General features: G+C 30.7%; 1 protein-coding gene and 1 long non-coding RNA gene across 7 annotated transcripts; both read right to left on the bottom strand.

The window, feature by feature from the left end:
• Nucleotides 1-716: 716 nt before the first annotated feature.
• LOC148788779 (uncharacterized) lies at nucleotides 717-5,784 on the bottom strand. 6 transcript variants are annotated; one of them, XR_016064524.1, is made up of 4 exons: nucleotides 5,551-5,784; nucleotides 1,704-4,083; nucleotides 1,482-1,574; nucleotides 717-1,339 (listed from the first exon to the last, which is right to left on the bottom strand). It is a non-coding gene; the product is annotated as an uncharacterized LOC148788779 (long non-coding RNA). The 6 variants fall into 6 exon arrangements; XR_016064521.1 differs by having other exon boundaries at nucleotides 717-1,290; XR_016064522.1 differs by having other exon boundaries at nucleotides 717-1,290; nucleotides 1,482-1,789; nucleotides 1,913-4,083.
• A 3,870-nt stretch (nucleotides 5,785-9,654) lies between these two features.
• On the bottom strand, nucleotides 9,655-11,646 carry LOC105158143 (thylakoid lumenal 17.9 kDa protein, chloroplast). Its single transcript, XM_011074783.3, has 4 exons — nucleotides 11,282-11,646; nucleotides 10,472-10,589; nucleotides 10,338-10,407; nucleotides 9,655-9,980 (listed from the first exon to the last, which is right to left on the bottom strand). The coding sequence occupies exons 1-4, from the start codon at nucleotides 11,599-11,601 to the stop codon at nucleotides 9,760-9,762; spliced, it is 729 nt and encodes a 242-aa protein (XP_011073085.1). The 5' UTR covers nucleotides 11,602-11,646; the 3' UTR covers nucleotides 9,655-9,759.
• Between the last annotated feature and the right edge of the window lie 1,417 nt (nucleotides 11,647-13,063).

The raw sequence follows: 13,063 nt of genomic DNA, 5'->3' as shown, positions 1-13,063 counted from the left end.
ATTTATTGAATTTTTCTAATTTTGCTTGGATTGTATTTTGAATTTTTTGCAATATATTCTTGAAATTTTCAGGATTTCCCAGTTACAGCTTGCAATTAATTAAACTCCTTCTTGAATAAACTGAGGAGTAATTACTGAAATCACATTGTATTTTGCAAATTCATTTGGGATTTTATGAACCTTGATTGAAATTTATGCAACTACAATAAAGGAAAATCTCATGCAAATATTACATCAGGCACACTGTTTTACATTCATCTGTTGAAATCTTTTCCCACGCATGATGAAGTAAAACTCTAGATTTCATGTACTATAATACATCATCTGTGATTGAGAGCATGATGGATTCATGAAATTTCCTTTACAGATAGTATGACAGCAATATCCTGAGTTACATGCTCAAGATCCTCAAAATCTGAGTAAAAACCAGCAAGACAAATTGCATTTACTGCATCAATATCTGTAGCAAATGTTTTCTGAGGTGTAAAGTAAAAATTTATGTGCATGCATGCATGTGTCATTGCTGACATCGTCCGAGCCTCGTATTTCTTGGCTTTATTTCAGCAGAGACAAAGTTTCTGGTCATCTGTGGTTTACGCTGATGAGGTCACAGCTTTGGTACATATATCAACCACCGACCGGATATGTATCACTGGAATAAAGTGACTTATGGAGATATTAGAATAAACAGAGTGGGAGAAGAAGAAAATCAGAGGTAAGATAAGAAAATGGATCTTTTCATTAGTGATCATAATGTTGTTACAAATCTGTGCAACATTCTACAGAATAATACTGTTTGAATACTCTCAATTTGAAGTATTTCATAAATTATGGGAATTACGTAATCATATTAAACAATATCGTTGGAATTTCCATAATCCTGGAAAAGTCGTCCTTCTCTTGCTCATTGTGATTCAGCATATGTCCAACTGACCAGCTAAGGAGTGATGAAAGTTCACCGAATGGCCTTGTCCTCATGCTGGATCACGGTGACTGTGCAAATCAAACATTACGCTTTCCATGAACTCGTTCCATCCACGGAGTTCTAGATGAACTTTTCCACTCAAAAGAACTATTCAGTCCACCTTCATACTCTGCATGCGTTACCACGTGTCAGTTACTGGCGTATGGTAATCATTACAAGTTATTTGTCACAGCTCAAATGTTTCATGTAATAATGAACTTTGCTGTTTGCCTGATTGTCATCTACAAGGTTTTGCATGGCATCAGAGCTCTTCCAAAATCAAGTAACCAGCTTGCAGAGGAAGTTGCAAAAGGTAGTTCCCAACACTGAACAATGTGAATTCCCATAATGAGAACTGTGCATGTAGCCTGGCACCTTCGTGCATATGTATGATGATCAAAACAAAGACTAAAGAAGCAGAAAAATAGAAATATTTATGCAAACACACCCAAAAAAAAAAAAAATAGAAAATAAGAGATGGACATTGAGGATGAAGCAAAAGATTAGATCGACATACCTTCTGATCTCAATCATTCTGACGTACCCAAGCAGTATACAACTATTGATTGGACATTGAGCTATCTGCCCAAATTATCAACCAACGTAGATCCTGAATCAGGGATATGAAACTATGATGAAGATCCGACTCTGGAAATCTTATAACAAAGCAAATTTATCGTGTCCTCACTGCTTTTGCAGTGGCTTAGAAGGATTAGCTTGCAAATTGGACTGCAACTACCTCAGATGTTTCTTGTCTTCTACAACTAAAATGACCTTGTCTTCCATATGCTGGATTACTCTCTCCAAAGAAAGAAGGTTCTCCTACTGCAAAAATATTGATTGGAGAAAAGTACCAACTGGGTAAGAATTATCATGGGTAGCAAGAGAACAAAAGTGAAGCTAACTTCAAATTCTCTTATCATAATCGAGTTGGCAGTTGGGACTTACTGCTGCTTGACATACAAGGAGTCCAGAAATATTGCTGAGAGGAAAATATATATGCAATTGCTATCATGGAAATAAAGCAACCTGGTCTAGAAAAGCTTTTTAACAAGCTTAACTGAAAGTGCACCTTGCAGACCTGAGGAAAAAACAAAAAGAAAGGCCCTTCCGCTGTACCTACAGCTGGTTCACAAATTTTTGAAAGCTTTGAGTCACAGGAAAACAAAGCTCCAGCAGGCCCATGTTTTAAGCATTAGATTTTCATCTCATCCACAGGTGATAACAGAAAATTTAAACATAGTATAAGCTAGATTGCGACATGCTAACAGGGACGAAACAAAGACTATCTTAGTCCTAAAATGCATGTCAAGCAATTCAAAATCTATCATGGATCTTTCAGGTAATGTATGGTATACTATTTATGTTGCTTGACGAAGGGTTGGCAAATAAGCAGCCAACAAAAGAAGAATATACAACTTAGTGTAAGTGTTAAAGGCTATAATTATATTGCACATTTAAGCATCAGATACCTATTTTAGGTCTTTCATGATGATGCTTTAGCTTACATAACTTGGCTTATAGGATCAGATATGTTATATGAAAGTTTCACTGGGTTATCGCTGGTCATACTGCTTTCCCTAGTAGATTATCCTATAAACAAGACTGCCATATAATAAGTGAGCATATTTTCATTTTATCTTCTTCAGAATGATGTTCCTACACTATGATTGTAGTTTGACAAGTATCCATATCTTCTTTCGTTTTCTTTAGTCATTTTTCATTAGGTCAGAAGCAATTAGGTGTCGGAACATAATCTAACCCTCATATGCATTCGAAGGTTGACTTCTAAAAGCCATTCCAGTGCTAACTAGTAATAGAGCCACCTTTAGCCATGGAAACTTGCACTCCGTTACTCCTAAAAGAATAAGAAAATAATGTAGCTGTTACATTCCATTCTGTTAGTTGTGTATAACCCAAACGAATGCATCAATGCATAGTATGACTTGGTGGTTTATGCTTTATTATCTTAACATGAAGCACAACTTTATTACATCAGAGAATGTCAACTTGAAATTAAAGAGGAAATCCTATTCGCTTCCAGTATGTGCTGTTTCCCCCTTACTTATTTTGTTTTTTCTGAAATGTCATTTACGAAATTCTCATCCCCATCTTCAAACAAGACAATTCTATAAATCTTACGGTAAAAGCATGCTTAACAGTTTCTTGCAATGCATATCACGAAAACTGTTTAAAGGGTTGTGACAAAATGTGCTTTTTGTCCACAATTTATAAACATCATATCATATTCAAGAACTCAAGCTGTGTGTGGCATAGCATGGCAAACAATATTTAGTTACCAACAGGATCTCCCTAAATCAAGACGGAATCCATTTATAGAAGATTCTTGAACAGGAAATTAGCATTCAACTTTGAACTAACATATCATGTATATATACCTCAAGTAGAAATCAAGGTTCAAGTTTCTTTATTTCATGCTTGCATTACACGTGGCCACATGAAAACATGAATTAATTACCTTGATTTAATGATGAAGTTACAACACAAAAACATACAAGAATGGTATGGGCTTCCTCAGTTATATCAATGTTTAGTATGTCGTTTTCAGTAGAAAATTATCACAACTCCAATATTTAGTGTACACTGATCTTAATCAATAATCAAACAAGTATGGTTGATCCACAGTTTATTTCATCCGAATGATAAGAGGAATTGATTCTTGATGAACTTTTTGTATTAATTTATGACATGTTTGTATTCATAGATATTGATCATGCATCTAGAATTTCATCATTTAGATGCTACATTGAGCAAATATGTAGTTTGAAGTTTGAACTAGAGGTCCTCAGCTACTTTAAAAAACTAAAACTAATATATGTTCTCATCGAACTATCCAATTATGAGGCCGCCTATTAGCTACCATTCATTTATGCTTGCATGTGAATTGAGCCCACAGCAGTGAGTCCCTGATCGCTCGGGCCACATATCTGACCCATTAATATCAGATTGTCCATATGAACAGCTAAGGACAGAACCAGTGAGGCACCAGTTATTAGTGTAATTTCGTATCAATCTCTAAGTATTATATATAGTAAGGAAACTTTACCTGAACTGACTCCGTATGCAGAAGATCTTCAGTCCCTCTCATCAGCCAACATCTAAAAAGATTTATGTAAGACCGCAACCAGATATTTCAGGATGCATGCTAATGGCATATTATGACATATATGTATTACATAGATTAACCTCAACACACATTGATGGAACAAGACAGTTTAGTGTACAGTAAACTCCTGAACAAAGCCAGAAAACTCAAGTAACTCAAAGATAAGAGATAGCAAATTAATAGCAAAGTCAAACCATCTCCTCCTTCACTATCTCGACTAGCACTGAATCATGCTCTTATTAGCTCTTGGGTGTCAAACAAGGTTTTCAACTAAAGGGGAGTATAAAGTGTTAAGATATTAACATTAAATAATCCTCCTCTCTAATTGTTTATGCTTTTAGATGAGGATGGTATCAGAGCCAAGGCAAACAAGACGTCCTGAATTTGAATCTTATTGCCACCCATCTATAAAAGAAAGGTTGATATCCTAACAAAATTTACTAAGCATTTCCCAATCAAGTCAGCCGCTCAAGTAACATCAACATTTTATTTTAAATTTTCCACCGAAACCATGGCGTCCACATAATTTTACGGTGAAGTCACAGGATTCATTCTTTTTGGCATTTGTACCAGCTCTTTACATTGCCATCTGCAGGGAAACACCCAAGGGTCTGAGATGCTGTGCTTTATCCACAAAAAATACAAAGTACTATGTTTTATGATGCTTCAAAGATGCTACGCTTTCCAGTTGACTATACGCACACCAACCTAGTCAACACCCGTCCACTGACTGATGTTCCCAAGAACCAGGTGGACAAATGTCATGCTTGATACCAAAATGACCAATCCAAGGTTTTAAAGCCACATGATGTTCAGTATAACTTCAGATTCAGTTTTCTGCTTATAAACATTACACGGACACATGAACATAAGCCGGATCCTATTTCCCAGGTTTTGAGCTACTAGGAAACCAATTGCAGAGCATGTTTTTCAATTACAAGGACCTTTTCTGCATAGAGTTGATTCACAAAAGCAAGGATTGTACTAGTTATCCATCAGTTTCCCAAAATTCATACAGCGGCGTTAGACATTTGCTCCTATCCACATTACAAAGCAAAACAAAGTAATTACTTCGTTTATCATTACAGTAAAGGACTTTGATATTGTTAAAGATGTTGCCTTTTGTCGGCTGATCACAACTACAGGAACAGGGAAACACTTCCAATGGCAGATTAACCATTTTCTAAGGATTTTTTTTATGGATGCAGAATGTCACCAAGAATCTAAACGTAGCAACACCCAATGCCACAGTGAATAGAAAAATTAAATAACTTCAAAACTTTCATGATCTACTTCACATCTTTATATCCTTACAACAGCAGATATCATCCTGAAACAGCCCAAAAGCTATCCCACTCACCAATACCATTCTTTCCAAGTACAAAATTACACACCCAGATCACACTATGATTAACTCAAGAGAACACGGACACAATCATCAACAATAAGCAAAAATTACCCAATAAAGTCCGTCATCAGATCAAACAACATGAAACCTTCCACCTGCTTTCTGATTGTTCACGCGCGCCGTGTTTTTCCGAAGACATCCGATTCACAAACGAGACTACAAACCCAAATTGAGGCAAAATGCGCCTGAGTAATCTTTTGACCTTGGGCTGGAAAGCGATGCATGTGCATGAATAATCACAGAGTTTATCGCGCTTGATCGTGAAACTCCTCACTCATTATCAACTTGCAGATGGACCGTTTTGTTTTTTTCTTCTTCTCCGTTTTTTTTATTTTTTTTTTAATAAATTACACTTATATGTTTTTATAATTATTTAAAAAATTATAAATACTTCTAATTTTAATATTCATCTAACAACGAACTCATTTATTAAATTCAATTCAATTTTTATAATAACATAACCAAAATACTATTTTAGATTATGAAACTATAATTTTATATACTTCGTAAAATTTTCTAAAATATTTTTATAGACTAGTATACAATATGACTTAATACGCACCCTTATTCTTTTTTTATATATATTTTTAAAATATTCAAAAAAATCAGTATGTTTAAAGTTGTAATTCCTACATCACTATTTAGGGGCTACATAATTATTTTTTATTTAAGATATATTGTAGTTTTTCGAACAACAACAACGAAAAAATATTCATAATTATATTAAATTTTAAGCGATTAACTGTAATTTATGCACGTAATTGTATATATTATTTCTTTTACAAAAAAAAATAATCACATAGTTCCAAACAAATATTTCATTGAAATGCAAAAAAGACAATGGTAATGATGCAATAACTTGTACTTGTGAAATCACTATGCAAATTATTTATTCTTTCTCTTTATTATTATTCCCCAATATCATATGTTTGCAAATTAAATTTTATGGATAATTTATTTACATTTTTTTATTTACGGGCTGTTTATATAAATTATTTGTACATTTTTTGTAATTACACATACATTCATTATAAACATCAACATAATTTACACAAACCACTCATGCTTTTCTAAAAGTCATCAATACACCCTAAAAAAACTAATATTATTATACAAGTTATCTCTGCTTTTTAGCTGTTAGGAGTAGAGTCTGTACCTATACAAAAAATAAAAATAATTTATATAAATAAATTATAAATTAGGGAGTGGAAATGTAATTATTCCCCGATGGGTTGTATTCTGCATCCACTTTCATTAACCTATTTTACACTATAATTAGAGAAATCATAAGAAAATTTCTACTAATCCTATTTAAAAAAGAAAATTGCTATCTCTATAGGCTTTAGCATGACTAGGATTTTATTTTATTTTTTAGTAAAGTAATTACAGTTGCATCATGAAAACTTTAAACTCTTGTAAACATAATAGTAATATATTATTTAACTCAAAATTAACAGTTTCTCTATTTTTTTTTCTCATTTTTAAAATATAAAAAAATCAAAATTATGAATATTATTTTATAAAACTTATCTAATATAAAATATAATAAAAAAATCTAAGTAAGTAGTTTTTAATTAAAAATTAAAAATAAATCTAAAAAATTTCAATCTTAATAATATTCAACAAATATTTGAACTAGATATTTTGTTGAATATGCTTTTTAACTAGATATTTTTGTTGGATTTCACTAACTTTTTGTTTAGACATAATTTAGAGTTAATTCTTGAAAATAAAGATATAAAGAAGTCATAATTTTAAAATTCAAGCTTTGGATACTCTTTTGAAATATATCAACAACATTAATTAGTATATAATGTGATTATATATTATTAAAAAACAAATGAGAGACTTACATTTTAAAAAAAAAAAAAGTATCAAAACTTACTAAATTAAATATTTATTTACAAAAAAATATCAAAACTTACTAAATTATTGATTAAGTTTATTTTTAGATAATATATATTATATATAAAAGTGTAAATATCTTAAATGTTTGCTTTTTATTGTGAAAAGACACTCATACGTACACTAGATAATTGTTTGGTAATAAATCAAAATTAATTAAAAAATAATAAATTTTATATATAAAAATAATCTAATATATCTAAATAGTTGAGAGGAATGAGAATTATTAAATATTTTTTTTATTAGAGCTTTGTCTTTTTATAACTGACTTTTATTTATCATTAAAAAAATAATTCAAGCAAGACTACAAATATATTAAAAATATATAAATTGAAAACATTTACTAAAAGATTAATATAAATTCAAGGACGACAACATGCAATAATTAAATTCAAAATATAACTATAATATGAAATATAATTAACATAACTATCATGTCACAATATGCAAAATATAATTATTTTGATACTGAGGGTTTATTCAATTCGAATTATTTCTTCTTGAAAATAATGAACAATCAGTATATTAATAAATTTCAAAATATTTAGAAACAAAAAGATATCAATAGAAGAATATAAAAAAGAAAAGATATATGTTTTTTTTCTTTAGAATAAATTTATAAAAAAAATAAGTAAAAATAGTTATCCACAAATAAAAGCACTATTTTTATATTAAATTAAAATTATTTGATTTCAATATTAGATAATCATGTATGCACAAAAAAGATTTATAAGTTTTTTAAAATATCTTATAAGATCTTTGAAAGCTTACGAACTCTATAAAACTGCCTGATAATTTTTTATTTTTTTTTTCCTATAGAGCTGATAAGATCTTATAAACTCTTTTAATGTTCATGTTAAATTCTAATAGTTAACTTAATGGCTTTTGCAGATATTATTACAGTCTGAAGATTTTATTATATTAAAACAGTATAACATCTTAAGTTCTGGCCTTTTATTTATCGAAATACTATAAGAATTTACTTTTAAAATAGAATTCAATATTTTTAAGCCCTTAAAATATCTGATAAGATATAGGAGCTTATATAATATTTCAAACAAGTTTAGCCAAACACCCTCTCTAAGTTTGTAAAAACATAATATATTATTGAATAAGAAATAAATATATTAATTAGATTCATATGAATAAGATCAAGAAATCACAATAAAAATAAAAAAAAATTGCAAATAAAGATAAATAATAACATTTTATGCAATAATATTTCAAATTTAAAAGTTGATGAAGTATGTAAATAATATTTTGACAAAATTAGCATAATTATAGGACCTTGGATACAAATACTGATAGTAAGAATGTCTAATTAGATTAATGTTTTATTAAAAATAGTGAATAAATAATTACAATCATCTCACATCAACAATTTAAAAATAAAAGATATATGTGAGGATAGTAAAAGAAAAAATTTATCATACACAAAAATAATATAATAGAAATAAATAAAATTAAAGACAGAGAAAATCACCAAAGAAATTAAACTACAATGTAAAACATGATCGATTTGATTAAATTGGATTTTTTTTTATAAAATAAGGGACTTTCACTAATTAATTTATTTTGATTTGGATTTTTTATATATTATATTTTACTTTCGCAACTAATTTATATTCCAATACAAGGTCATCGGATATAATAATTGGTAAATATAAAATGAAACATTCCAGTTTTGAGGATTAATTTTTTTATTTAATAGTATCAAGTAAGTTAATTTGGTAGTGAAATTACAAATAATAGAATTTAATGGTTTTTAAGCAATTATTATCATTATTTTTCAAAATATAATTGTATATACTAATATTTCAATGATAGAAATATAAATAAAAGTGCAAACTTAATATCTTCTGTAGTTAATAAGTTGATATATTCACCTCTAAATATATGTTTCTACACGTGCAACATACGTGATACGTTCTAGCATAAATAAAAATACATATTTTATTATTATCTAAAAATAAAGTAAGAGATAAAGTGACTAATTAATAATTTTAATATATGGTGAGTTTGGAATATAAACTTGATATAATATTGAACATGTAGTTAAAGTATAAAAATACTTAAAAATAAAAAAGTATATAAAAAAAAGTGAGCTCATGAGCATATTAGAAACAAGTCAAGCTCGAAATCGAGCTGGCTGAGCTCGTCTTGCACCCCTAGTGGAAAGCATTGAAAGCTGTTCAAAGAAACCAATGCATGATAACTAATTGCAAATGGCGAAATGCATTGTATCCGGAGTTGTACGTTAAGAAACTGCATATTGAATTTAGAACTGTCAATGTGATAGAACAAACAGGTGGATCTAAGATAAATCAGCAGATCAGTGTACAGACAATGATAACTCTAGTCCATGGAATCAAAACTTGGAGCATACCATCCTAACTCATTAAGGATCTGCTTCATTCTCTCTTCCTGACCTTTTGAGTCACCTAAGGCTGTTGTGAAGGGATATACGTATGTAACTTTGGTTGCCATAGCTCTGAATGAAACAACATCTCCGTTTACCAGAAATTCCAGAACATCTCGCCCAAATCCTCCATCCACCTCAGCTTGCATATATTTGCCTGCATTGTTTTCATTATTGATAAAGAGTAATAAGAAACTGCTTTTCCACTTAATTATTTGAGTGTTTGCAAAAATTCCGTAATGGTGACTCTTTCAGGATCAAAAAGAAAGATCATTCATTCCCCAAAACAAGCGCACCGTTGCATATATAGGACTAATCACTTGGATAATCTTCTCCCGCTTAGCTTTATAAATGGACATCTGCAGAGTTATATCTGAAAGTTCCAAAATTATCATCTTATCCCGCGTGATTTAGTTGCTGTTTCCCCAAGTCCACTAACAAAGTCAATTTGATTATTCTCCTAATTGAGCATCTAATTGCCTTCTGTGAGTATGCGAAGTCACAAGTTACTTACCAGTGGGTGTATCTTCAACAAGCTGAATCTTGACGTTCTTCTGTGTTTTTAGAAGTGCATCTTGCAGTTGCTGATAATGGGTAGTAGTCAATTTAGTTATGTAAAATCCAATGCACTAAAAGCAAGAAACTGACCTGAATGGCAGCACTGTTTGAAGAATAGCCTAGTATCCTCCATGGAAATGCAAAGTTTGATGACTTGGGATTACTTGAGATACAGCCCGGATTTATAGAAGGGCAAGGCCTGATTTTTCTGCAATGGAAGTGCATTCTCATTTATATTCTTTACTGAAAAAGCCTGAGAAAAGTTGAACCTCTATGTTCAAGCGAATTCAAGTTCAAAATTTTAGTGCTAGTTATGAATAAAACTAGCAGGATAAAAGGGAAGATTCATTACAATGGGCAGTCACTCAACCAAAACTACATAAAATCCAGAAAACAACTAAATTCACTTTCTACTCATATCTATGCTGCCACCATCATCTTAATGAGGTTTGACATTTGCATTTATACTTAAACGAATCAGAATGAAAAATTCTATCAAACACTATATAATCTGATTAAAGAACAAGAATTTCCAAACACACATTAAACTGTCCCATTCTTGAGCATAAACAAATTACTAAAACCTCTCCACCAAGATTCTCTAAGACAAACTAGAGACAGATGAATTCTACTAAAAGCCCTTTCGAGACATTTCCCCTCCAACCCCCGAACATCCCACCCCACCACAGAAAGAAGGTAATGAAGAGCCCAAGTTTTCTCCAACCACCAACAATCAAAATATACCAACCAACCCCCCGCCTCACCCAAAAAAAAGGAGAAAATAGAAAAAGAGAATTTGCAAAAGAATTCAAACTGCAGGTCCGCTAAGCAGCAACGAGCCAAAACAACAACAACAACAAAAAAACCCATTAAAGAAGAGAGAAAAAGCGTAAAAATTACCCATTTTCCAATCCACTCGGCAAATTCTGGGCCTGCGAGAATGGAGTAGTTGTTGAATTGAGTGAAAATGATTTGGAACTGAGAGAAGGAATTGCGGAAGACGGCAGTGGAGCAATAAGGGCGACAGCAATTGCTAGGGAGACTAGGTTTTTAGACCAAATTGCAGGTTTTAAATTTGTATCAAGATCATTCTTGCAAGAACATTTCCGCTTATCGTACCTATAATAATCAGAATTACCACTGTAACAAGTAATTGATTTTAGGGTTGGTCTAGAAATGGAAAATGCAGGGGAAAGATGATAAAGAAGAGGACCCGCCATTGTGTTCCGAGATTACCAGGGAAGAAAAAAGGAGTCTTGTTAGTTTTTTTCCGTTGCTTTCATCAACTGTTTTTCGGACTTTGGGAAGTCGGGTTCCTGTTTCCTTTGGTACAAACGCGACTTTACGTTCACAAAGAACTATAGCCCGATTAACCGTGATACTGGAGTAACTTTTCCAAAATAAATTGTTGTTATCGCAAACTCGTGTCAGTATGAACTGTAGAGACAAATTTAGGAGAAATTAATGATGTACAAAGAATTATCTATATTAACATCATATTGATTAATCAAAGTCCCTTATTTTGAATTTTGTATTAACGTTTCCAATTTAATTTGATCCATAATTTTTAATATTTAGCTGTCTCGTTGATGATCCAATTTAAATATTTATTTATGAACAAATTATAAAATATACTAAAATGTTGATTCAACTTGATTTTTAAATAATATAAACTAAAGTACCATATTTAATATCATCTAAAGCTAAAATATAAGATATTAACTAATAATTTTAATTTGTAGCGAATTTTAAATATTTATTTTAAAAAAAGTATCAAAACTTACTAAATTATTGCTTAAGCGTGCTTTTAAATAATATAAATAAAAATAATATATTTTATTATTATATTAAATTAAAATAAGTTATATATTAACTAATAATTCTAATATATGGTGAATTCAAAATATAAACTTGATATAATATTAAATATGTACTTAAATAATATTTATAAATAAAAACAAAAATAAGTGTGCTTGCGAGCTCACGAACACAAGAAACATGGCTCGACTCGAGCTCGAACTTGCACCCCTAATTGATGTTTGAGGAGGGGGCGGTGGGGAGGCGACATTGCTGGGGTCCAACGGTTGAGGTGTCGAGTGTTAAAAAAAAGATTGAGAAGCAAAGTACAAAGATCCTCATACATTGGTGGAGTTTGCATTTAACCCATTTATTTTTCATATTCTTTTTTGAAAATATAAGCAGCTTTGTTATATAATTATCAAAACTATATAAAACAATCAATAAACTGATTATATCCAAGAAATTAACGAACATGGGGCTTGTCCTATCAATTCCATATGTGGCTTAATGCAATTTATCCCCTGTGATATTATAAATAAGCAAATTATCCTCTTATGATAAAAAAAAAATTAGTAATTTATCATCTGGTGCTTTAAACAATTTACCTCTTTAGATAAAGAGGTCATTTGCTTCATTTTAAAAAATATAGGGGCGTAAATTGTTGCATTATAAAAATTACAGGGATGTAAAATGTTATTCATTTTTGTATAGGGAGTAATTTTTTCGTTTGCAATATCACAAGGGAGTTGATTGCATTTTTCCCATTCCATATGTGTAAGTATAATGACTTAATGACTCCATCTCATCAATCACCAAATAAACATATCTCCACTTGCTATATAATTGATTAGATATGATCAAATCCGATCGGCAATAGAATTT

The sequence above is a fragment of the Sesamum indicum genome, linkage group LG3 (assembly GCF_026168435.1).
Source record: "Sesamum indicum cultivar Baizhima isolate 11 linkage group LG3, ASM2616843v1, whole genome shotgun sequence".
Classification (NCBI taxonomy): Eukaryota; Viridiplantae; Streptophyta; class Magnoliopsida; order Lamiales; family Pedaliaceae; genus Sesamum; species Sesamum indicum.
This window is presented reverse-complemented; position numbering and strand designations above follow the sequence as displayed.